This window comes from Antedon bifida, chromosome 5 (assembly GCF_963402885.1).
Source record: "Antedon bifida chromosome 5, ecAntBifi1.1, whole genome shotgun sequence".
Lineage (NCBI taxonomy): Eukaryota > Metazoa > Echinodermata > Crinoidea > Comatulida > Antedonidae > Antedon > Antedon bifida.
Window position 1 is genome coordinate 18,034,218 of NC_136230.1, and position 26,643 is coordinate 18,060,860.

Sequence of the window (26,643 nt, forward strand, 5' to 3'; positions counted from 1 at the left end):
CGCTGTAGCATGTGTTGTTATGCAGTCGTTAAGGGGACGCGCTGTTCTGGCTTCATCCTGTCCATTTCTGAATTTACCGCGCTATGTGGAGCGATAGATGTGTGAGTGTGACTCACAATCGTCCAATCAAATGACAGGAATATATGGTGTTACAGTATATAAAAAACATTATAAACATCAATCAATAATAATGATTATATCTTTATTTTGTTCTCTAATGCAATAACTGTGTTGTGCTTTTAAAAGGAATCACCTATCTGTAACAGTTTGCTTCTGTGGAACCAATGGCACATCAAAAAAATCTCACTCTGTCATTTTTGTACTCGCCTAGGGGTGCAGCATAAATTGCATGCTCAGTTGCGTGTCATACATGGCTACGTAGTGGTTGATGGTTTCATAAAGGCAGTCTAAATAATGTGAATTTTTGTTGTTCAACTTGAAATTCTGAAAAATACTGTAATACTACTGTAATCCAGCTATCAGTGATTCAACTAACTCTTCATTGGTGGGTTCATGTCCAATCATATCTGAAATAGTAACACAAAACTACTTTCTTGATGTAAATTATTTAAAGAAAAAAGATAAAAATGCAAAACTGCTCATAAATACTGAAGAAACAATTAAAATATATGTTTTAAAGATAAAAACATTCATTAATCGAGATTAAGGAGCTTTAGATTTCAAATAACATCATGTTAATTTATTTTGTCTGTGAATTTTGTTAAAAGTTTGTTGTTGTCTGACCCAGATGATGACCTTGGATTCTGTATTAGTCCAGCATCCAAATGGCTATTTTTTCCATAAACTTGCAATGTTTTCTATAGTTTTTTTTTTTATGAATTTTGATTCTCGATACCATCAGAATGAAGAATTTTTTTACTGTTTTGCAGAATTTGCATAATTAGCATAAACAAAATGGCCACTATTTTCATAAAACATGCGATATCTCTGGAAATACTGGACATAGTGAGATCAATTTTGGTATCAAATTGTTTACAATCTATATGTTTATATTAACTCTAACAGAATTTTTTTTGTAAAATTGACAGGAAACCCCATTTTTAGCAATTTTGACCTTTGACCTCTTTTCACTATATGTAAGTAACGGAGAGAGAGAATTAAATCTAGGAGCAAATAGTTCCCAAGATATACATTTACAATAAGTTTAACAGATGATATTGCTTTAAAATGACTGGAAGTGTGGTTATTGACCTTTGACATAATTTAATAAGTTTATTCTATATTATAATAACATAAATTAATAAATATTTGTCGTAGGGATTTTTGGTGTCAAATTGTTCGCAATATATATGTTTATACTTATAATAGTGCAACATTTTTTCCAAAAGCGACCGGAACATGCATTTTTTTGTATTAGCATTTGACCCGATTATCTCCTCTAAATAACGACATGGCGTAGAGAGTTAAAAATAGGCGCACATTGTTTATAATAATAGAACTTATATACTTATATTCACTCTAATGGATTACAATATTTGAAAAATAACTTGTGTGATTAGTGACCTTGAAATACTATATATAGAACCTATTGATGGATTATAATTCAAAGCGGTGGGGTGGGGGGATGGGGTGGGTATTGATTGTAACACTTTGGTACTGTATGAAGAGCCCACATCGAAAATAATTATGTACTGGAAAGGGTGCCTTCTCCATACGAAGGAACCTATAAAGTTTTTCCGAATAATCTCACATGCCATATGGGATCCTTATGGGATTGGATCTTTTCTGTTCTCTATGGGACATACTGGCTCTGTAATGGAAATGGGTAAAACATTTGGTCCCATTTGGTCCGAACAGAAAAAAGTTGCCTGTACAGACAGGATTCTAAAATAACCCATATGGTTTGCCCGAAGGAACCCTCTAAGGACCCTTTTGGGATCTCTATGTGGTGTGCTACACAAGCCCCTGTATTAGAAATGAATATGGGGTAAATACAGTAGTTCATAGATGAACTGGAATAAAACTAAATGTGCACCCTTGATCTTTAAAGAACATTTATGGATTTGCCCAAATTAACCCAAGGTCCTTCATGGATGGACATTAAGCCCCATAATGGAAATATAAGGGGTGACACTGTGGGTTAATAAAGACAGGCCCATGTAATGCACTTTCGATCCTTAAGGAACATTTATGGATTTGCTCAAATTAACCCAAGGGCCGGTCCTCCATTGGCATTAAGCCCCATAATGGAAATATAAAGGGTGACAATGTGGGTTCATATAGACAGGCCCATGGAATAAAGCTGCCTGTGCACTCTCGATCCTTAAGGAACCCATATGGATTTTGCCTAAAATGAAACAACAGCAGGGGCGGATTGCTATAATTGGTCTATAAACGGCCTTAGCGCTTAGGCTATAATTCGTGATGTAGCAAGTAGTCTTTATTATAGACTATAGCTATACGCGGTCTAACCTGTAAGCGGTCTTTAAAATTAAAGCCTACTCGAAGGAGTCTTAAAACAGTCTTAAACCTCTCTTTTTGTTGCTTTTACGAATTATTTATCGTCAAAGACAATCAATTGAACGAGTTTTAAGTGTTAAATCAAATAATAACGGTGATTTTATTCTTATATAGAATAACCTTATTAACTTATGTCAAAGGTCAATAACCACACTTCCGGCCATTTTTTTAGCAATATCATCTGTTAAACTGAATATAAATGTATATCTTGGGAACAATTTGCTCCTAATTTTAATTCTCTCCGACCTGCCTTTACTTATATATAGCGAAAAGAGGTCAAAGGTCAAAATTGCTAAAAATGGGGTTTCCGGTCAATTTTACTTTTAGAGCTATATATAAAACATCTACATTGTGAACAATTTGACACCAAAATTATCTCACTATATCCTGTATTTCCAGAGATATACAGTAGCATGTTTTATGAAAATAGTGGCCATTTTGTTTATGCTAATTGTGTAAATTGCTCAATGCTGACAGCCGTCCAGTAAAAAATTCTTCATTCTGATGGTATCGAGAATCAAAATCCATCAAAAAAAAACTATAGAAAACATTGCAAGGTTAAACCCCTTGGCTGCCGGACTATATCACAAACATTCACATTTTAACCTATATTGTACACGGTCTTTGCAAACTAAAATTGAAAATGATTTTAGTGTATGACTTGGTGATGCATAATTTATATAAGTCCTAGATTGTCGCAGAGTTCCATACTAAAACTGACATGGATTCTATATTGTACTATTAAACTACTATGATTGGACGACAATTTTTCAATTTACGTGATTTGTGAGTGTATACACACACACATTTCCTTTTGTTTAAGTTTAATTAAATGGCATTTTCTTACTCTTAACAAGTGTTACTGGATCTTTACTTCCTCCACTTGCTAACATCTCCCTTCTAAATTTTTCACCAGTAGACCTCGACAAAGGATCGTCAGCAAAACACTGTCTCCATATCTTAGTAGCAACTGCCTTTGACAGTACATATGAGTAATACTTTGCACCATAGCCAACAAGGTGTCCAAAACGAAGCTGCCAGGCCTACGTAAAACAAACTTTGTTAATAAAGTGAAAACAAATTTTAAAAACTACTGTATATTTTGGCATAAGCAACATTAACATACTGAATACATATATTATGCAGTGGGGGTATGAGGTGCCATACGCAGCAAAGTGTCACGCAAAAATACAAGTGGAAATTTTAAAACGTACTGTGTAATTGTTAAAATACAGGTCTGATTTTCGCCTCAAACGTACGGTCTAAATGCAATGTTTAAAATGCGCTTCGCCACGCTCAGCTAAACATCTCTAACTGAGAGTGACGGGTTTTTTGTTGGGGAGGCAATAGGTAAATTAAACATATGTCGCAAACGCACAGTAGTGGTGTATGGTACGTGGATTATTACCAATGTTATATATATATTAATATTTTAACACTGTGTGTAACACATAAGAACATTCATTCATTCATGTGAGAAACTGGGACAAAATGACCCACCGCAAAAACCAATAGAGGGCGAAACCATGGAGGAAAAATAATTTTAATTAATATTAATATTTTTTCCTCCATGGCGAAACCTACTGCTCTGATTTCATAGACAGATGAATCTAGTAGTAGGAATATCAACACTCTAAACAGTGAAAATCAGGAGCTTGTAAAAAAAACATATCAAGATACACTCGCTCCCCCTCTAGGAAGTGTAGACGATGGTTCTTGGAATGATAATGACTCGGGTAAAACGGTTTTAGAAGGACGTTCTGGCTTGGACATTTTCTGTCAGTTACCATTATTGAAATGCTTGATATTCAGAAAAACTAGACCTACTCTGTTTCACAGTGTCTTAGACCATTAATAACATTTTAAAGTATAGTGTTTATTGTTTGCAATTATTATTCTAAGTGATATTTTATTGGGAAGGTGTTCGGCATTTATTCAAATAAATACCATCCTAATTGGTATAATTAATACATTATTTAGTTGAAACATCTTTTGAAAGTAACTTCCGCAAAAGAGTGGGCCGTTTCGGTCCTAACGGGACACAGATAGCCCACAGTTACTCAATAACTCGGCTATCAGGGTTTCACTCGATTTAAAACAAAAGGTCTTATCAGTTCTCCCTATGTAATTTTATATACTATTCCCCACAATATACTCCGATGCTTTATGGCATATATATTTAATTTGATCTTTATTAATTTGCAGTATAATTTTTATTTTGCTACTGCACCTTCACATGCTCGGTCCGAAAATAAACAACAAAACTGAAATTGCTATCGCCACCAACGGCCAACTTAGTTGAAACCAGGAAGTTGCAAGGTGAACCCGTGGACTCACCGTGAACCCGGAAATTACTTTTACCGTGCACAGTTGAAAATCTACTGATGAAATCAGAACTTTTGTTTCAAAACCCTTCATAATATCTTCCTAAGATAGAAATATGGAACAATATCGTAATAGTGAAAACTAATGTTATCAAATCTACGTTTCGCGGTACATCTGGGATAGATCAGGTAGGTATCCAAGGCGGAGATTTGTCCCGACGATTTTCCATTGTGCTCGCCTATGTCAGAATTAACCATAATTTATATACAGATACATCTGCTCATTAGTTTTTTGGACCACTTTTTGCCAAAGACACACAGTATACTAAGCAATTATTTATTACAAAAATGAATCTGAATTTTTAATAACTCACTGTTCCTGGAACGTGTGGCAAGCATGAGTAATTGTTCTGAACATCAGCTAAGATCTCTGTTGTACTCTGTGAAAAAGTTCATGACAATAATTACAAATAAACAAAACAGTAAATAAATTAAACAAACATTCATTGATACACAGTAGAATACCCAATTTGACTATTTTTTGCTTTAAATTACAGATTTTTTTCAGGTAAATAAACTTTTTTTTTCAATCCAATTTTTAGATAACTAATATGTGACATTAAAATGGCATATTCAACAAAAAATGTTAAGAATTACAATACATCTTAAAGTAATCCTTCAAATACACCACCCTCTATTATCATCAAGAGCCAGTAGGTGAGGAGAGCTATGTGAAGAAAAATATAAATGATGACTGCAGAGGGTGGTATAATGTTAAATATTGTAAATACAGATTGTTTTAGAATTAGTACCTTAAAATGTAAATACGATAAAAGGGAATAAAATTAGAGACCCAATAAATAACAACACCTTATTTAGAGGATGATGAGCATGAAAAACCTGGTCCAAGATTGAGTAAAATACTTGTGTTTGCATTTCATAAGCTGAAAACATCTTCTTTGAGGAACATAAGTTAGAAATCATTTCTTCTGGTAAAGTCTAAAATAAAAAATGTCAGTCTGTTCATTTGATTTATTCACTTTAATCACAAATACAGTGTGTTCCGAATTAGTTTTGCAAAAGCATGATTTCTTTACTGATTACATAGTTATGGTTAAAATTGAGGTGTAGTACTGTACTGTAATAACATTATAGACTTTAATGCGTCTTTAAATAATCAATTTGGGTAATTATATTCAGAGTTTTCAATCAATATGCACTGTAATAAATAATTCAACAACAAAAAGATGTGCAATTACATGTTCTTTCATGACTATATGTTATTGTATTTTGCAAATACACAAATACACCTATAACACCTACAATATAAGTGTATCAGAAAAAAAATATCGTGGAAGATTTTTTATTTATTTTGTAGATTAGGCTCATTTTGTAGTGAGACGCTCACATTTCAAATACTGTTTCATTATTTCAATATGCTGTTGGACATTATTTGTAGACCAGCCTCTAAGTCCCAGTCTTTTTTTAGGAATCATATGGTGTACTTTATAGTTTTTCTTCTCCATGCAAACCATTAAATAATATACAGTAGCAACTAAATATCAACAATTGAAGGGATTTATGAAAAAAAAACCTATTTACTTCATGTGTTTTATAATGTTTAGCAAATTTCTTGAGTATACGATAATCATTGGCAAAGAACTCCATTAATATTGAAGGCACTTCTGCGAAATCTGTAGCACATCGAGTACCTGTTACATGCTGGAACTTGGTTCTGGCTAGCATGGCTGAAATAAATATTTCATATGGAATATACAACTGGTTGTAATTATGTGAACTTAATAACCAAGACAATATTTATATGGGGCTATAGTAAAAACCTACTGTATTGGACATTAACATTTCGTAAACACTTTCGAGATTGTGTGTGACAACTTATAGAGATCAAAATTGCTCTACTCCACTACCAAAATCAGTATATTCTAAACTGCCCGGATATATATATATATTGCACTGATAAAGGGCTAGCGTTGCCCGAAAGCTCTGCTAACTTTTCTGGCTGTTTTACTTTATCGCTTTGATTTAGCTTTTCATTTTTTTTTGTATCTCCATTGAGATCCAGCCACTGATACTCACAGCATTGTCATTTTTTCAGTATTTTGCCTTTGGATTTATATATTAAATATAATTTATAGGTCCATGGTTTAATATTGAGGAACAAAATGTTGCTTTGCACAGCAACCCATGAAGTGTGTAGTATTATTATGCAAGTTTATTTTCACTTTGTACTCCATGGAAAGGATCTAAGAGATCAAAATGAGTCTGATTTCATCAAAATATTCTTTATTTCTGTAGACAAAATAATAAAGTATAAAATACTACATTTACAATGAATAGCATGGCCAAACTCATGGAATAGGTTTTCCAACATCTGAAAGAAAAATAATTGTAACTAATAATAGTTTTATCGTTTCACTATAAATTGCTAAATTAAACGATTTATAACCGTATTCTCAACATATATTATAAGTGTGAATATATGAGGCACTCAAACTTAAAATCTAGAAGCGAAAAAAACAATAATTGTTGATATTTTTATAAACGGCATTTAATAAGGTTTAACATAAGGGTTGTTTATTAAAATTGTTATATTTTGTCCCCAGTTGTTAATAAAAACATTGCATATAGCTCAAGAAATCTTTGTTTTGAGGAAATTAATAGATAGGCTTAGTGTAACCGACTGACAAAAACTATAACACTCTCCATTTTCTTTTCAATTAGTTGAAAAAATATCATTGTGGTACATGATATTATATTTATGTTATTTCAACAAATAGACAAAAATATAACAAAAAGTTGAAATATTCAACAAACTACGATGGAAGCTATGCTGTTTCATTGTAAACAAAAGTGTCATCCAATCAGAGAGTATATTTTAATTTTATAGCAAATCACAGTCAAGGATTCACAAACACCACAAAATAATTTCAATTGACTAGATTTTTTAAAATTCCTTGGGTTGTTAAAGATTATGGGAGCTGCTATATTTTCGAACAGATAGGTACCAAACATGACGTGATTTGGGTTAGCGATTTGTTTAAATTATGTCAACTTTCGAGTAAAAAAAAATACAATTTCCTCAATATATTTCAATGGAAATTACTTAAATAATTGAAAAATACACACTTATATTTTTCCATGAACAAAAGTGTTTATAGCATCATTTTTATTAAAACCTCAAAATTAGGCTGCTTTGTGAACTTCAAGACATAACTCGATAGTTGAGATTGCACCACTTTTGAGATGGACTGCTTCATATAACCATGGACCTATGGTCTATGATATAACAATATACAATTGATAAAACTTTGTTTCAATTTCTGTCAGCATTTGTTTGATTATTGACAAATTTGCCCCAATTTGATTAGATAATTTATACATTTGCAAGTTAAATGACCGAGCGGTTAAGGCAGGGTCGCCGGTCCAGTGTACACAGTTATAACCCGTGTGCACTTTATTAGGCCCACTTAGATTAGGCCCATTGATTGGCTGTGCTGTGGATGACATAACACTAGCCAATCACCAGGCACTACAATTTAAATATAATCACTTCGATAATTAAGGAGATTCATGAAGAAACAATGCTTATAGCCATATACTAAAAACACGTTTGTTGTACTGCACACCATTGCACACGGTAACGACATACATGGTCAAATGCATAATTTAATATTCTATAGATTAATGCAATTTTTGATTTCAGTATGTTGGAGGACAATATGATAATACAAATATAAAAATTGCATATTTTATTAACATTACCAACTACTTAAAATTATGGTCATAAGAAAGTGAACTTTTCGTAGTCTGATTGTGATGAAATTAAAACAAATTGCTCAGCAATATCTTGTTAATCATCGACGCAGACATATCAATAGAAAAATCAGTTTGCGCATACGATTTCTACATGGCTACATTTTGTTCTAAAAAAAATGTAACAGTTGATTCGCAGCGTTCTATAGAGGGCTGCGGTTAGAGACACTGAGTTCAAAGAGCGTGTTTGTTTGATTGGCAGCAGTGCTTTAGTATAGGCGAGCGCGTTGGAAAATTGTTTGATGCCAACGTCGATACGTATCCTTCTATACATTAATCCATGGTATGAGTAGTAGGAGGTTACCCCGGTGAACTGGTTCACAAAATAGCCCCTGTGTCAGGAGGATTACCACCTATCTGATAGGACAGTGATTAATTTACTACTGTATTGGTAATCCTTGGCCAAATGTGCTTAAAGACATAAAATATTTCAGTATATTAACAGGCAGGTAGAATTAATGTTCTATGCCTAATGTGTTTATTAATATATTACAAAATATTGCCTTAATAACTACATTATATTCCATAACATTTTCAATTTTAGGCTCAAGGTTAAAGTAAAATTTTGTACTAGAAGCAGCCATTACATATCATATACATATCGATAAATGCTTTTTTTCATATTAAATAAGATTATTTTAAAAATCTGGGCACTCCAATATAAAAAAAATCAATGTTTTACAACTGATAATATTCTGTGAAGTTGGAGATACATTTTGGATATGTACATATATATTATCTATATTATAAATATAACCGTTTTTTGTATCATTAGAAATAATGTAATCAAAAATAAGCTGTCAGTGCATGAATTTGATGTTATTTTATGGACTTTAATTACTTACTCCATGTGTTAGTAGCGCTGGTGCTCCAGAATGAGCTGGTCTGAAATAACAACAAATAAGTCAATGATTGATGATAACACAATTATGACCTTTAGTATAGACTAGAATATAATAAAATTATTTTTTAAATACTTACATACAAGTACAGACTAACACAACACGTGGCAGTTGATAAGAACCATCTTCCAAAACGCGTCCTCCACGTATCGTAAAATGACAATCATGAGGAGGTTTACTTGGACGATCATAGAAGTCACAATATATGTATCCTAATAAACCTTCAGTTTCATGCATAACTCCCTATAGGAAAGTAATAAAACCAATATTTCAATAATCAACCATTTCACAATAAAACCTCTACACAACATAAGCCACAGAACTGTGTGCCAGAATAAACAGGGAATACTATTACCATGCCAGTTTGGTTTCTGTCAAAATGGGTCAATACAATGACTTAATTTAATTGCCAATATTGTATCAAATGCAATTTTTAGAATTTAATTCATCACCATTTATAACAGAAAAATAAGGGCGCCCTCAATAATATACTATTTGATTAGATATATCTCGACCTTTCTCACTGAAAGTTGGTAAATACTGATTATAGATGCAAATAGTTATATACCAATAAGAACCATTAACGATGTAGAATTTTGCCAGCACATCTGTGAGAAAGCACCTATAGAATTATTCAGGTATTCCATGCACTAGCATGGCATATGCCGATGTACTGTACAATGTGGGAAATTAGTTTTTTAAAAATGCCTATAAATTACAGCCTAAATGGTAAATTATGAACTATCGGGATGTTTTTTATATTCAAAACAATCAAGAGAAATAGTGGGAGGCGGTACATTTGAAATATTGGAAAACTTGCACGATTTTCGAGGAGTTGGGAGGTCTGATTGAAACTCCCCTGATCAAAATCTGAAACCTGTGGGATACCAATGTTTTACTATATTAACCGATTCTTAATCTACAACCACAAAAAGGGTGGAGAAAAATAATAATATACAACATTGGTTAATCTTGTATGCCATTCAAATAAAATAACTATATAGTGCACTGTCGAGACATCTACTCCCCAAGGACATCTAAATAGTGAATTGAATCAGACTGGTTTCAATATAGTAAAAAAAAAACTAACCAATTTTTTTACATCCGGAGCCCACGTTTCACCATAATGTGGTTCCACATTGGCTAGGCTAATACCATAGAGGCAATTGAATATCATGTTTAGTCCATCCATGCATGATCCAAGGGAAAAATACTGTGATAAATCTACACTGTCAACATCATACCTAGGTATATGTACAAAAAAATGTTTTAGATATTTAGATTAGATTTTATTATTTTTACAGTAAATGATCACGTTTGATAATAAATGAAACAAACATAAATCATTCAAAAAGAAAACATCTTACTGTTATACTAGTCAGTAATTATTTTGCTTCAATTGAGTTTCTGAATATACAACACAAAGAAAACCTTGGATTTTTTCTGAATTTGGAAGTAAAGCCAGCATAATGAATTTGGGGGTATTTCTGGAAGTTGATTGGTCAGGAGAGAGAGAGGGGAAGAAAGACGATGTAGAAGGCAGCAGAAAGCAGGGAGTAGGTTAGCAGGAGCAGTAGAGAGCAGACGTGTGTAGCCAGACGAGAAATAATATTAGAGATAGAGATAAGAATAGAGCAAGAGAAATCATTTGTATTGAATAAAGGAATTGGGAAATTTAAGAGACGTAAGTAGTATTGTTTTTTTTGGGTCGTTTCCTTAGAGGAAACTGTAAAACAGTGAAGCGTGGTAGGAGATAAGCCGGGAGTCACATTATTTATGCACTGGTGGTTACATAGTTAGCCGGTGGTTATACTTTGACTGAGCATTACTTATTCACTGGTGATTACACAGTTAGCCGGTGGTTGCACCTTGACTGATGAGTACTTGATTCACTGGTGGTTACATAGTTAGCCGGTGGTTGCACCTTGACTGATGAGTAGCCGGTGGTTGCACCTTAACTGAGGAGTACTTGTGGTGGTTACAGAGTTAGCCAGTAGTTGCACCTTGACTGATGAGCACTGGATTCACTGGTGGTTACAGAGTTAGCCGGTGGTTGCACCCTGACTGATGTGCACTGGATTCACTGGTGGTTACAGAGTTAGCCGGTGGTTGCACCTTGACTGATGAGTACTTGTTTCACTGGAGGTTACAGAGTTAGCCGGTGGTTGCACCTTAACTGAGGAGTACTTGATTCACTGGAGGTTACAGAGTTAGCCAGTGGTTGCACCTTGACTGAGGAGTACTTGATTCACTGGTGGTTACAGAGTTAGCCGGTGGTTGCACCTTGACTGATGAGTACTTGATTCACTGGAGGTGACAGAATTAGCCGGTGGTTGCACCTTAACTGAGGAGTACTTGATTCACTGGTGGTTTACAGAGTTAGCCGGTGGTTATGCTTCAACTCAGGATTACTTATTCACTAATGGTTACGTAGTTAGCCAGTGGTTGCACCTTGACAGAGTTCTCCGACAGTTTTACTTGCTGTTTCATTTATTTACATTGTCGAGAGGTTTAGCCTTAGACTTAGACGAACCATGACAGACAAAGATGACAAATTTATTACAATATAATATATAAAAATCTGACTCACATTTGTTTTTTTGTTGTACTCATATAATACGAGCAATCCCATGGTTTAAGTTCCTGTAATAATACAAATACTGCATTATAGGTCACATACATTAACAAGAAATAAAATTTAAATAGTTTTCTTTTGAAGCAAAAAAGTATATCTGCATGTCTTCAATATCCAAAATATCTGTATTGAAAATTGATCTACATGTCAACAATTAATTTTGTATTGGGATGTAAAATTGTTTATATAAACGGTCGATAAAAATTGTATTTGTATTTTATACGTACATTGCTATTAGTACTATATTTGTTGTTAACTTTCTTGACACTATTTAGTGGCTGAATTTCCTCCTTAGCCATAGGTTGTAGACGAACAGCCAAGTGCTTAAGAAATTCCATGACATTCTTAGGACTCTGAGCCATCGTACCACGTAGAGCTCGATGTGCGAATGTTGGAAATCCCACAAGATTTGCTAATCTATGTCTTGATTCAAGAAGTTTGTCCAAACAGGAAATTTGGGTTTGGTTTGGATACAAATATACCTTATATGCAGTCTCTCTAACCTACAAATAACAAATACAATAATAACAAATTCATCAGCTAATCAAAAACAGTCACCTACTTTGTAATTAGAAAAGAATCCTGGTCAAAATTTTAAATAATTGACAAATTTATGTGGTCATCCCTCAAATGAGAAATACAGTATAATAGAGTGTGGTTTGCCATATCAATTTAATATAAAACTAACTCCAAATAACAAGATGCAAGACATGATTCAACGTTTCGATCTTTATTTGATCATCATCAGGAAGAAACAATAATTCCAAAGGCAGACAATAACTACAGTCTATTCATAAGTATGTAAATGAGATATAAACAATTAGCCATGCAGGGTGTTAGAAAGAACATTTGTTAGGAGTACTGTCCTTATGTTAGTGAAGTAAGACATTCTCTAGTAATCCATTTATAGCACATTTATTTTGACAATGTCATACAAATAAAATATTGATTTTAAGGATAAAAATCAGATTATCATTATCATAATATCCCCCTTAGGGTTAATTATTATATTGAAATTGAAAGTGTATGTAACTAATAAATGCATTAAAAGTAGACGAATTCCAATACATTTTTAGCCCTCTATTATAGTTTCTCTTTTGCTGCTCCGTAGAAACACAAAAATATTCTTTCACTTCAACATTCAGTATGCGAACAGGGTGCAAGAAACATGTCATGTAAAAGCATTAAAGGATTTATTTGTTACTTTTTTATGCGATTGAACTTCATAAATGTATTTATAGACCTAATTCAGAGGTGTGCTATTCATGATTAAAAGTTAGTTAACAAATTTGGAGCTGAAATACAAGAACTAGCGCAAAAATTGATGTGTTTATAAAAGGAATCTGGAATCAATATTGTAGAAGAAACACTTACAAGTTCACTGTGATGATCTGAATGTAATGAACTAATCATAACATTATTACCATCAACTGTGAAACCGTTGCGGATATGTTCTGGAAGCTGATTTTTGTGTAAAGCTGTTGGCATCTGGGTCCCTTGCATGAATTGACTACCAAGAAGTAGAATATCTTCATTCAGTTTTACAGCCTCTAATCTCTATTTATGATAAATTCATTTTATAAAAAAATTGTTATAACAAGATTTGTGATATACAGTAGGTAATAAACAAAATTTCACTGGCAAGAAATTGTTGGCAGTATGCATTGATTACCAATTATCAAAAAAACTATAGTACACAAATACAGCTTACGTCACAGTATTTGGACTCTAGATATATTATTATTATTATTATTTATTGCCAAAAACCAGTCACAAACAAACAAAAACACAGAAACTAAGGGAGTAGGCAGGAACCTAAAAGTGAACCTAATCACTATAACAAGAGTTCAGGTTCCGTACTCCCAAAGTAACAACAATGATATAAAATAAACTATATAAAATATTTAAATAACAAATAGACGAATCAACAGTGTCAATATAAAATATATCCAGGTAGCAGTATTTGTTTGTAGTGTGCAGTAGGTATGCAAGATTACATAAATTTGTTATGAATATCATACAGCATCAATGAGTATACAGTGCAAATAAGGGGATGTATGATATACACAAAAACATTACCATGGATTGAAATAGACATACTGTAGATTATACAAGATGATGCTTTAAATCAAAAAACCTTCAATTTAAATTTAGTTCATTAGTTAGTTTCAATAATGATTCACCTTTGTTTCATCTAAGTGTATTCCACTTTGCTCAAAATCAAACAAGAACAACTGAGCAACTTTTTTTGATTCTTCATCCATTGAGTCCATGGCGTCTTTGCAATCTAACAACCTTTTAATTGACTGGTGTAATTCAACATTTGTATTTAACCTTGATAAGATTATAAATAAACTTGTTTTATTTCTCATTGCACCATTTCATGCCGAATAACAGTATTTGAAAATATATATATTTTTAAATAATAGTTATATTTGCTATTTAAGCTTGTGCTTAAACAGCTTTTGAAAATTGTCCTGTTGCCAAGAAATTGGGGGTAATTTTACACAGACAATAACAGATTATTTTTTTCACAGCAGAAACAAGCTCATTTTCAAACTATTTGAAACTTGCAAAGATTTACATACTGTACAAATAAGGCTCAGCAGATTAAGGTAATATGTATGCAATGTAATACACATGTTTCAAAGGGTAACCGTTTCAAAGACATGCTTACTACAGTTGAATTTGTCTAAAATCTTTTGTCATCAAATATTATACACATTATAGTAGATGATTTAAGTCCAGCAGCCAAATGCCTATTTTTTCCATAACTTTGCAATGTTTTCTATAGCTTTTTTTTTTTATGGATTTTGATTCTCGATACCATCAGAATTAATGTTCTATGCCTGATGTGTTTATATACACTGTATATATTCAATCTAATTGATTATACTATTTGAAAAATTACAAGTGTATTAATGCTTTGAAATCCTGTACATAAGAGCCGAGCGGGGTGGATTTTAATTCAAAGAGGTGGGGGTGCTGGTCTGTGTACAGGCAACTTTTTCCTGTATGGGCTAGCCTATTGGGACTAAATGTTTGACCCATTTCCATTACAGTGCTGGTGGTCCATAGAGAACAGAAAAGATCCCATATTAGTCTAAGAGATGAGTCCATTTAGTGCACAATTTTTACCATTGGTCTTAATATGATTTTTGTGTGAGACATACGTTGTTACATCTGAAAACCTAATTCTTAAGCGATTCTGGTGATGCACTTTTGGGTCAGAGGTCAATGACCTATATTTTCACAAAATTTTACCAATATCTTTATTTTATGGCACAGTATTTGATGAAATACATCAATTCTCTTGAAATTAGGCTCAATTCAAAGCAGATGAATAATACTACACATTGATTATCATGAAAAGTCATTTGAGTCATTATTTTACAAAATTTATGGAAAATAATCTCATTTTTTCAATTTTTTTTGAAAAATCTCATTTTTCTTATTTCAATGAATAACAAATATTTTTGTAACATATGCTTGATTTTTTTTTTCAAACAACTTTTAAAAACTGCCCTAACTATATGGGAGTGGATATCAAAAAGAAATTTTAAATTTGCATTACAGTTATAGCTTGTATATGTAAAATACACCCATTGTCAGCTGTAATAATTACAAATATTGCATCACTGAAAATTAGATACCGGTGCATGTTCATTTTATCTATATAAGTGAGAGAGTTTGTACGTCTGTCCGTTTGTTTGTTCGTTCGTTATACAAATTTTTGTTACTGCACATAATCTTACATATGGGGTATCAAAATGACCGCAATTGTACTGGGAACATCATCCGCCATCTAGTATCCAAGTTAGGGGCCAAAATGTGGTGAAAATGGCCCACTTTTCCCCACTTTCGATGTTTGTTCAATATACAAATTTCTGTTTCTGCATGTAACCATACATATGGTGTATCAAAATGATCGCAATTGTACCGGGAAGGTTTTAAACTACATTTTAAAAAGTCCGCGGATTTGGTGGGAGAGGAGGATTGGGAGATAAGGTGAGAGTTGGGGTTCAGGGGATAGTGGGATTTTGCTTAGGCTAGGGGTAGTAGGCTATCAAATTGACCAGAATTGTGGTAGGAAATTGTTAAAGTATTTTAATTATCACTGGCAAAGGGCTGGGAGTTTGGGGTGGGGATGTAGGGCCATTCACCATGACTGAAACTGTACTGGGAATGTTTTAAACTACATTTGAAAACTGCCACTGAACACATCACCCAGTATCTGGGGTGTGTTGGGAGGGAGGAGGGGGAGCGGAAATACTGGCGTAATGAAGTATGTGATTGAAATTTGTACTAGGAAAAGTTACTATATTTGAACTGTCCAGGGGAGGAGTTAAGGTTTGTTGATTGTGTCTGGGATGGTGAGAGGAGAAAGAAGGCTGGGGGACCACAGTATCTAAATTAGATATTTTAATTATCAGCCAATATGACACCTATTCATTTACACAGTTTACAACGTACTTAAACCATTATTAGGCCTATCATAACTATGTATACTCCTCTCATTTTGAAGCTGAAGTTGAATTTGTCCTGGGAAGAATTTGTTTTTTAAAAAAAGAGTGTGGGGTGTTATTGAAGAGGGGTGGGAGATTGGGTGTGGTAGTTGGGGTTCAGAAGATAGTGGGGATGAAAACTGCCACTGAGGGATTATGGGTTGGGAGTGATGGCTAACATAATTTTTACTGGAACATTCTTCAACACATCACCCAGTATATGGGGTGTGTTTGAAGGGGGAGGAGGAGGAGCAGCGAAAATACTGGCGTAATGAAGTAGCCTATATGTTTGGAATTGTAATAGGAAAAGTTACTACATTTGAACTGTCCAGGGAAGGAGCTAAGTTTTGTTAATTGTGGCTTGGATGGTGAGAAGAGAAAGAAGGCTGGGGGCCCGCAGTATCAAAATTAGATATTTTAATTATCAGCCAATATGACACCTATTCATTTACACAGTTTACAACGTACTTAAACCATAGGCCTATCGTAGCTATGTATACCACTCTCATTTTGAAGCTGAAGTTGTCCTGGGAAGAATTTTTTTTAAAAAAAAGTGTGGTGTTTTATTGAAGAGGGGTGGGGGTTGATGAGTATAGGGAGATACTGGAGTCGGGTGTTATGTACTGAGAAGGCTTTAAACTAATTTTGAAACCCGCCCTGGGGCGGGTATAATTGCTAGTATTACAATAAATAATCTAATTAGTTATGGCGGAAAATCGGTCAAAGGTCAAAATTTCTAAAAGTGGGGTTCTGGTCAATTTTACCAAAAAAAATTCTGTTACAGCTAATATTTACATTGTGAACACCAAAATTAACTCAATATGTCCAGTAAATCCAGAGATATAGCATGTTTGTATGAAAATAGCGGCCATTTTGTTTACACAAATTGCTTAATGCTGACAGCCATCCAGTAACAATATTCTGATGATATCGAGATTCAAAATCCATAAAAAAAAAACTATAGAAAACATTGCAAGGTTAAACTCCTACTCAAGCAAATGTCATAATACAACTGAGTAAGTTCTCAAATTTGGCAGTTGACGTGCCAGTCGACACACACTACGTCATAGAGTATCAGTCGACATGGTGGACATGCAAATCAAAAATTCCCTAATATTTGTCTACCTTTCTACCAGTGCACTTATTGACATACAGGTATCTTCAGCTGCTTGAGCAAACTTAGTATTAGGATGAGCCAGTCGAATAAAATCTGCCTAAGAAATCCAAATATAAAATAAATTTTTTGTTTAAAAATGAATAATATACACTTTTAATCTATTATATGACTTGCACTGAGGAAGGGCTAGTGTTATCGAAAGCTCTGTAAATTCTGGCCGTTTACAGTACTTCAACATTTGGATTTTGCTCTTTGCTTATATTATTTGTTTCCATTAATATCCAGCAACTGCATTGTCATTTTTTAAGTTCGCCTTTTGATTTATATTTAATATATAATGTATGTTTCTGTTTAGGCTTGCTGTATGCTTATTACATGCTCTTGGAATGTTTACCGAATATTATTATTAATGCATGAATGAAGTTTATAGTTTTGTGATAGAACATTTAGATATTTCTGTTAGTTAAATTATCTCAATATTTACTTTTTAAATAATTTTGATATTGAAAATGTGTGTAGTTGGTCGCTTTCTTGTAGATGCTTTAATTGTAGAACGTAATATTATTTATTTATTTATCTCTTTATTTCTGTGCTCTGTATGTTCTGGGTTGACCAACTAGCATAGGTATTTAGTACCTGTTTGGTCTTTCCTTGCCCCCTTTTATAATTGTTTTGTCTTCTTTGTATTGTATATGGCAGAAATTGAATAAATAATGTAAATAATAACAAGAAGATTATACTAAATATTATATGCCAATATAATGTGTAAGTTTTTTAGGAGTGAGCGTGATATAGAGTTGTTAGATAAGATGGTGACCAGCTTTAATTAACAATTGTACATGAAAAATAACAAGGTTGTAGTTGAATTTCTAAAGTTTCAATTGAACTTGGGGTAAATACTACCCTGTTTTGGTACAGTGTATGTATACATTGGTACTTTCAACTTACCAGATCAGCTACACAGCACAGGGTATCAGATAACTTGTCAAATATAGACACAATGTGGGGAGTTGTGGGAGCATTTATAGCTTCTAGTACAAGTTCCTCAGCCTCCATAATGCATTTTTGCTGTGCGTTTTGGAATCCTGATGGTGAAGAAAGTTCTGGCATTTCAAATAAGCCCTTAAATTAATGAAAAAAGTGTAATGAATGTTAAACCGGTAATATTGAAAGTACTGTAGTTTTCTATTCCAGCCTGCAATCAAGGAATTTTATTTGTATGGGGGAGGGGGAGGGGAATATGTACATTTTGCGTGGGTAGCCAGGAACAACAATAGGCTGAAGTAAGGGTGGAAAAAATGTGTACGCACCAAACACACTCACCCCTAGATATGGGCCTGCTATTAAATGGATTTCTTTCTCTATAAACAGTGAACAAAATATGAAGTTTGTTTCATACCACTTTTGACTTTCCCAAGTTAATTTTCCATTTTGTTTTCAAATTAAAAGCTGATGCAAGAGGTGACCACGTAACCACACTTCTACTTTTTCTAGTACATCTTCCTACTAAATATGTGTGCCAAATATGTTTTTCAAAGCATCTTAGACTGGGAAAAAATAGTCTATTTGATGACATCATAATTGGATCAAGTTTCTTCTATTACCTGGAATAAAAGTAAAAGATTCTAAAAATCACAAACAAACATGAGTTATCTATGTAGCTAGCAATAAATGTTGTAATTTGTAATTTTCACTTTCATTTCTCTTCAAAACTGAATTTACTTCTTGAGTTTGAGGGGTCAAGGTGTCTTTATTACAATTGGTTTCTACAGGATGTATACAGTACTGTACAACACCTTCGGGACCGCATACTAATCTACGCCTGGTAATCACTTGGTAGGGATGTTATTAACATGCTTTAATTAGGTGGTAAATTTAACTTAAATATATATTTTTATTTCCAGAAGTTAAAAATGGGTAAAATATTTTTACTTTTTATTCTAAAACATGTCAATCGTCAGCTTCACAAAACATCACTTATCACAGAGGGTGGTCTTCACTTTCGGAATAAACCTAATCAGAATTTTGACTTAAATTAACTTTAAATATTAAAACTAGAAAGGCACTCCGAGAATGCATACCTCCAAATTTGTTTATTAGTAATTACCTATTTTCCATAAATTCAAAATGGCTGCCATTTGAAAACTTTGTCCCTAATTATGTTTTTTGTAAAGAATGTTTTAAATACATATTTAAACATTATCCTTAAGATTCAGATTCTCTGGAATAACTAATGTTATTTTGCCTTTGGAGTCTAGGTCAAAGGTCAATTTATTGCACTATATAAAATTATTTTATATCTTAAACTTGAGTATTTTGAATAAGAATGTATTAGGTACAAAGCTTTAAAATAACATTTAATCTGTGCTTTCTTCTGGAGACACAAGGATAAAGGTCAAAGGCTTAAATGACCCCCGACCCCACACTTTTTTTTATTATTGAATAAGCTATTTTAATGTCATAATGATGAAAACGAAAAATTATTTAAACTAATAAAATCATAATTTTAAAAAAGAGTAGTAGACATTGTCTGAAATTCAATGGGTTTGTATTTGATTTACTGTTTTTTTATTTATTTTTTAAGAGTTAAATCATTATTTGTTAAATAACCTGATTAAAACTAATTTTAGTATTCTTTATTTTTTGCATAAAAAAAGAAAGGACTGTAAATTATAAACGTAACTAGATTTGAACTCGTCACTTTGACGAGTTAGTTATCCGCACGACAAGCGCCACGCGCACGTCATACGTTGGAATATTGCACACAGAAAAGATCATGGCATTTATTACCTTATATCAAAACGAAGAGTGCCAGAGACCTACTAGGTCCCTGGATAAGTGTTTTACCAAAATTTAGTGAGTAGTTTTTACACGAATAGTAAAATAGCCAATCAGAACCTAGTCTTATTTGGCCTGCTACATTATAGAAATAGGTAGGAAATAAATGATTTGGGCTATACCATTCCGTTACAGTCAGTATAACCAGTAAAATCTTTATACATATATTACATACAGTGTAGAATAGGTGAAATTACGGGACCTGCCATTTATTCCAATTTTTAACATGGCGACGGTATCAAAATGAAAAATAAAAGATAGCAATTTCGGAAGGATATTATCTCAGCAACAACATGTTAACGTGAAGAAGAAATTTGGATACGTAAAATATAGATGCGCGCTCTTTTAAATGTGATGAACTATGACGCAAAATATGAAAATACGACTTTTTTTATTCAACTGGCCATATAATGACGTCACAACGTCGGATTGGAAAAATGTTCACATGAATTCGTATCTACAATACAATAGCTTCCAGGAAACGTTTTAATCATGATTATCACTTTTTATTCTGACGAGCTATAACAGATTGAAATTTACTGTAAAGATGAAAATAAGTGACCCACGTTATTTACGTTTTTAGACATGATGACGTAATAAAAATTAAAATATTTTTAACTCATGCGAAAGATAGTTGATTGTCCTAGACAATATCAAAATCGGGGTGAAAATGGAAAACGGATAAGTAGAGATGCGCTCTATTAAATGTGATGAGCTATGACGAAAGATACAAAAATCCTAAATTTTATATTCGCGTGGCCATACGATGACGTCACAATGTCCGCTTAGCCATATTAATACACGATCCGATATCTACAACTCATCAACTTCAAGAATATGTCATCCACAAAAAGTTGACCGTCCAGTTTAGAAATTACGACTGTTTAAAAAAAGGCATAATTTTGACGAATTTTTAAACTTTTTCATCAAAAACTCGCGAAAATTATCCCATTCTACGTGCCCGTATGACGTGAGTTTAGGTCGAAATTGTTTAAAAGTTTGTAAAATTACTAGAAAAGGCTGGAAAAACATAAATCACGTGGAAAGTTTTTTGCGCTACGTGCGCACGCGTGCGTAACAAATTTGCGCGCGCCTGGGAATTTTTGACATGCTTAAAATGACATGAAACGCGTACAAAGTTGATTAGAAATTGATTTTTCGCATTATGAAATTTTAAACGCGCGTGCGCGCGTAACTTCGTGTGAAACATGTCATTTTTTTCCACAGTCAGTTAGCGCATGATATAAATTAAACTTTTGCTAAGTTTCATTTGAAATTGTTATATGGTTTTCGATCTATGTTAAATACGCGAAAAACGTAAAAATGCGCGTAAGTCACGGTGCGCAACTCTGACATCATTCACAATAAGAGGTGCACAACTTCATGTGAATACCTATATGTTGACAAAGTTATGAAATGTTATGTTTACATCCGCACGACAAACGCCACGTGCACGTCATACGTTGGAATATTGCACACAGAAAAAGATTATGGCATTATGACCTGAACTGAAGAATATGATATGTTTTTATTGCTGAATTCTGTTATTTTGTGTCATATCGTATACACAGTATAATCTGTATACATAGCACATACAGTGTAGAATAGGTGAAATTACGGGACTCGCTATTTATTCCAATTTTTAACATGTTAACGGATTCAAGATGAAATGAAACGCAAAGGCAGCAATTTTGGAAGGAAATTATCTCAACAACAAAATATTAACGTGTAGAAGAAATTTGAATACGTGAAATATTGATGCGCGCTCTTTTAAATGTAATGAACTATGACGCAAAAGATGAAAATACGACTTTTTTAAGTCAAGTGGCCATATGATGACGTCACAATATCCGATTGGCAAAATGTTAACATGAATTCGTATCTGCAATCCAATAGCTTCCAGAAAATGTTTTAATCGTGATTATCACATTTTATTCTTACTAGCTATTACAGATTAAAATTAAAAAGATGAAATTAATGACCCACATAATTTAAATTTTTAGGCATGATGACGTCATAAAAATTAAAATATTTTTATCTCATGCAAAAAATAATTGATTGACCTAGACAATATTAAAATCTCGGAGAAAAAAGAATACAGATAAGCGTGATGCGCTACATTGAATGTGATGAGCAATAACGAAAGAGACAAAAATCCTATATTTTATATTCGGGTGGCCATACGATGACATCAGAATGTTTTTTTAGCCTTATTGATGCATGATCCGATATCTACAACTCATCAACTTCTAGATTTTGTAATAAAAATAAACAGTTCACGGTTTACTTTAGAAACTATGACTGTTTTAAAAAAGACATTATTTTGACGATTTTTTAAGCTTTTTCATTAAAAACGCGCGAATTGTCTAATTCGACGTGTTCGTATGGCGTTATTTAAAGTGGAAAAGGTCTAGATTGTTTTCAAAATTACTAGGAAAGGCTTGAAAAATATAATTCAAGAGAAAAAACATGTTTTTCATACTCCGTGCGCACCTTACGCATAAAATTTTTCGCGCACGCTGGAATTTTTGACATGTTCAAAATGTCATGATCAGCGTTGATTAGAAATTAATTTTAAAATTTTAAATGCGCGTGCGCGCGTAACTTCTTGTGAAACATGCCATTTTTAATCCGTAGAAAGTTTGACCTTGATATGACTTAAATTTTTATGAAGTGTCAATACAAAATGACTTTTGGTTTATAATCTATGACCTATCATTGAAATTCATAAAATTGCGCGTAACTTACGCTGCGCGACTCTAACGTCATTAAAAATATGGAGGTGCACAACTTCAGGTAAATGTCCATATAATGACAAAGTTATACAAAAGATATATTCACAAGCAATAGGGGATATGCTGTAGACAAAAATCCGGGAAAGAAAGAAGAATAACAAAGAAGATGAAAAAGATATTTACAATCACAAGGTAGGTAGGAAGGTATCCTGCAACTAAGTTGCGGATAACCAAAAAGAAGATAAACAGGACAGTTCCAAGGAGTTATCCGCTGAATGCGGATAACTAATTATCCTTTATAGTATCCGATTAGATCATATTTCAAGAATTTAGATTTTCACTCTGATGAAGTACATGGTGACTGAGTTGTTCCATCCAATCCAATATATTTATAGAAAAGACAACTTCAAAGAAATGCCACCTAGAAGGGATGTTGAACCCACAAATGTGAAACGGCCACAAATGTGAAAACGACCACAAATGTGAAAACGTATCACCCACAAATGTGAAAACGACCACAAATGTGAAAACGCATCACCCACAAATGTGAAAACAACCACAAATGTGAAAACGAATCACCCACAAATGTAATAAACAGCGCCCACAAATGTGAAAACAACCATCGCCCACAAATGTGATAACGCCCACAAATGTAAAAAAAATAAAAAAATCAAATCAAATTTAGTGCTAGACTCAAACAATTTTGATCGAGTTAATATATCATGATTATATTGAGTTGTTTCAATACTTGTGTGTTCACGATACGTCTGTTAGGGTCGTCGTTAAAGTGTTGGATTATTACTATTTTGTTGCTCATTCGCGCGATATTTGCATTGTTAACTCGTTGGTTTAATGTACGTAATAGTACGATATTTGTTATTTTCTGCGCGCGTGCACGAAAACTTCTAAATCAAGGCCATATTATATCATTATTGCTTGCAGTGTGTGGTTGTTAACTTGTTGACTTACTATTCAGGGGCGCAGCCAGCAAAGAAATAAAGGGGGGGTCAACTAATATGTGAGTATTTTGCGAGCGAAGCGAGCAACAATGGGCTGGGGGCCAGGGGGCCGCCAAGGGCCCCCCAAGGGCCCCCTGGAAGCTTTGGCGGTCTAGGGCAATCTAGATCATTTGAATCGGTTTACGAACACACAAATATGACAATGTTAACACTAATAAACTGCAACAAAGAAAACAAAAAACAACTCTCATTTTCGTACAGAACATTTTTATATTCCAGGCTGCCACAGATAGCCTACAAACACTTTTTTTCTTGCTTGTTTGCTGATTTGGGTAGAGAAGCTGTAAACTCAGAGGAGGAATTATTTGAATTCCTCCCTTTTCACCAATACAAAAGTTGCATGAAATGAACGTAGAGATGCAAAAGTTTGAAAAAAGAAATTAGAATGATAGCATGGAGTGATATCATTAAATGACAACCGTAAGGTTAGAGTTCATACACTGTAGTCCAAGTCCAAGAAGCTATCTTGGCTCCGTGTGTATGTGAGACACATATCATACCCATCCGTATATACGCATTACACTAACATATTTATCGCCTGTACATACAATATTTTGTTTAAAAATATACCTATTTTGTTCGAATGTATAGTATAGGTGATAGCTTATACATAATTCTAATAACTAACTTCTAAATTATTATCATACATTTTACGTTAGTTACTATAACGGCGCTCTAGACATCGCGTGATGCGTCTTTAAACAATAAGTTTGGAACATTCTTCTTGGCTTTTGGAGACAGAATTCGCGAATGACATTCGTATTAATTTTCATGTTAAAGTGTATGTTCATGAGGCACAATCCCGAAAGCTGCTCATAAGACATGTGATTTCGCAAACAGGTTTTCGTTTTTGAAATACTCCCCTCAGCTTCAGCAGACGTTACGGGCAGTATGCCTACACATGCGATTAGAAGAAATGCATGCACATTCGGGAACACATCAGGATTCGCTAATTTTACACAGTCGCTTCCATCACTGAAGCTTGGAATGAAGATGTTCCGTGTCTTGGCAGATCATCGTACCAAATTCAAGTTCCTTGAACACTTCTTCAACATTACACTTCAATATAGACTCGGGTGCTACGCCAAATATTTTAAAGCATGGCCTGTTTTCAGCAGAAAAACGGGGTTTTAACTCAGTTTGTAAATGATCAAGAAGTTGAATTGGTAATACTGCTCGGTAGTAATCTTCCACAGTGTCTCCAGGATGATTTGATCTGTATTGTTGTCTCATGTTTTTATTTTTTTTTCTAAAAAAGGGGGGATCAGGACCCCCGTGACCCCCCCACTGGCTGTGCCCCTGCTATTATGTACGTATAGTTCTAAGTCGATGTGCGATGTTTTTGTGTGCGCTCACGATACTACAAGATCAAGGTTAAATTGCTACTTGTATGTAGTGTTTGGTTGTTAACTCGTAGGCTTATTGTTATGTAGGCATAACTACAGATGTTTCTCTGCGGCCCGACACGATCTTGACTAAGGTCAACGACGTCAATTTTTTCTCAACTTTCGTAAGAGACGTAAGAAACGTATGAAACGCAAGAATCGTTGCAAAATTCGACTTCTTACGTCGACAGGAAACCAGGCTAAAGACGATCGGGCCCGCAAAATGAGTGCCCGATCGTCTTGGGCCCGATCGTCCGTGGTCCCGATCGTCTGTTCCCCTTAGCTAGGCTAGGCCTAGCTAGGCTAGTAGTAGTGTAGTTAGTGGCGCTCCTCTAGGCCTATCTAGGCCTAGCTAGGCTAGTAGTAGTGTAGTTAGTGGCGCTCCTATACTATAGGCCTAGGTAGCCTAGCTAGTGTTAAGAAACTTTATCCTGAATACCACACCTTAGAATTAGACCTCATAAGTACTTTTACGATGGAGAATCACAGAAAAAGTAACAAATAAATCCTTTAAATTGATTAATTTACAGACGTGTTTCTCGCACACGGTTTGTGAATTTCGCATAGGCTAGTCCTACTCCTTGTTCAATATTGACGTTTCTATGGAGCGCCAAAAGAGCAACTATAATAGAGGGCTAAAAAGTCAGTGGATGATGCGTAAGCAACGATCAGGTATATAAATATATACTGTATATATATATATCCAATCTGCAGACAGTACTGTTTCGATCTTATTAGATCTCGTCAGTATAAACTTTATTGAACATGTAGCGGATATTTGTAAAAGAGCTAATAAGAAACTAGGAATGATTTATAGATCTTTTAAATTCTTGAATAAAGATGGATTTTTGAAGCTGTATAAGTCTAT

General features: G+C 33.8%; 1 protein-coding gene across 1 annotated transcript; it reads right to left on the reverse strand.

Annotated features, from left to right (window-relative positions):
• Positions 1-185: 185 nt before the first annotated feature.
• Positions 186-26,354, reverse strand: LOC144842643 (mitochondrial intermediate peptidase-like). Its single transcript, XM_078699129.1, has 17 exons — positions 26,220-26,354; positions 19,198-19,402; positions 18,747-18,920; positions 17,807-17,895; positions 14,360-14,510; positions 13,551-13,733; positions 12,404-12,679; positions 12,132-12,184; positions 10,632-10,785; positions 9,621-9,784; positions 9,485-9,524; positions 7,155-7,197; positions 6,408-6,553; positions 5,676-5,804; positions 5,180-5,245; positions 3,329-3,524; positions 186-527 (listed from the first exon to the last, which is right to left on the reverse strand). The coding sequence occupies exons 2-17, from the start codon at positions 19,375-19,377 to the stop codon at positions 463-465; spliced, it is 2,109 nt and encodes a 702-aa protein (XP_078555255.1). The 5' UTR covers positions 19,378-19,402; positions 26,220-26,354; the 3' UTR covers positions 186-462.
• Positions 26,355-26,643: the final 289 nt, after the last annotated feature.

What these genes read in the sequence shown, in the direction of transcription:
- LOC144842643 (XM_078699129.1), bottom strand. Translation starts at nt 19,377, where the DNA reads ATGATGTCATCAAATAGACTATTTTTTCCCAGTCTAAGATGCTTTGAA. An exon ending in AGTACAACAAAAAAACAAAT is followed by an intron (nt 10,786 to 12,131) that starts GTGAGTCAGATT and finishes ACATATACCTAG; the next exon opens with GTATGATGTTGACAGTGTAG. An exon ending in TGCCACACGTTCCAGGAACA is followed by an intron (nt 3,525 to 5,179) that starts GTGAGTTATTAA and finishes TGTTTTACGTAG; the next exon opens with GCCTGGCAGCTTCGTTTTGG.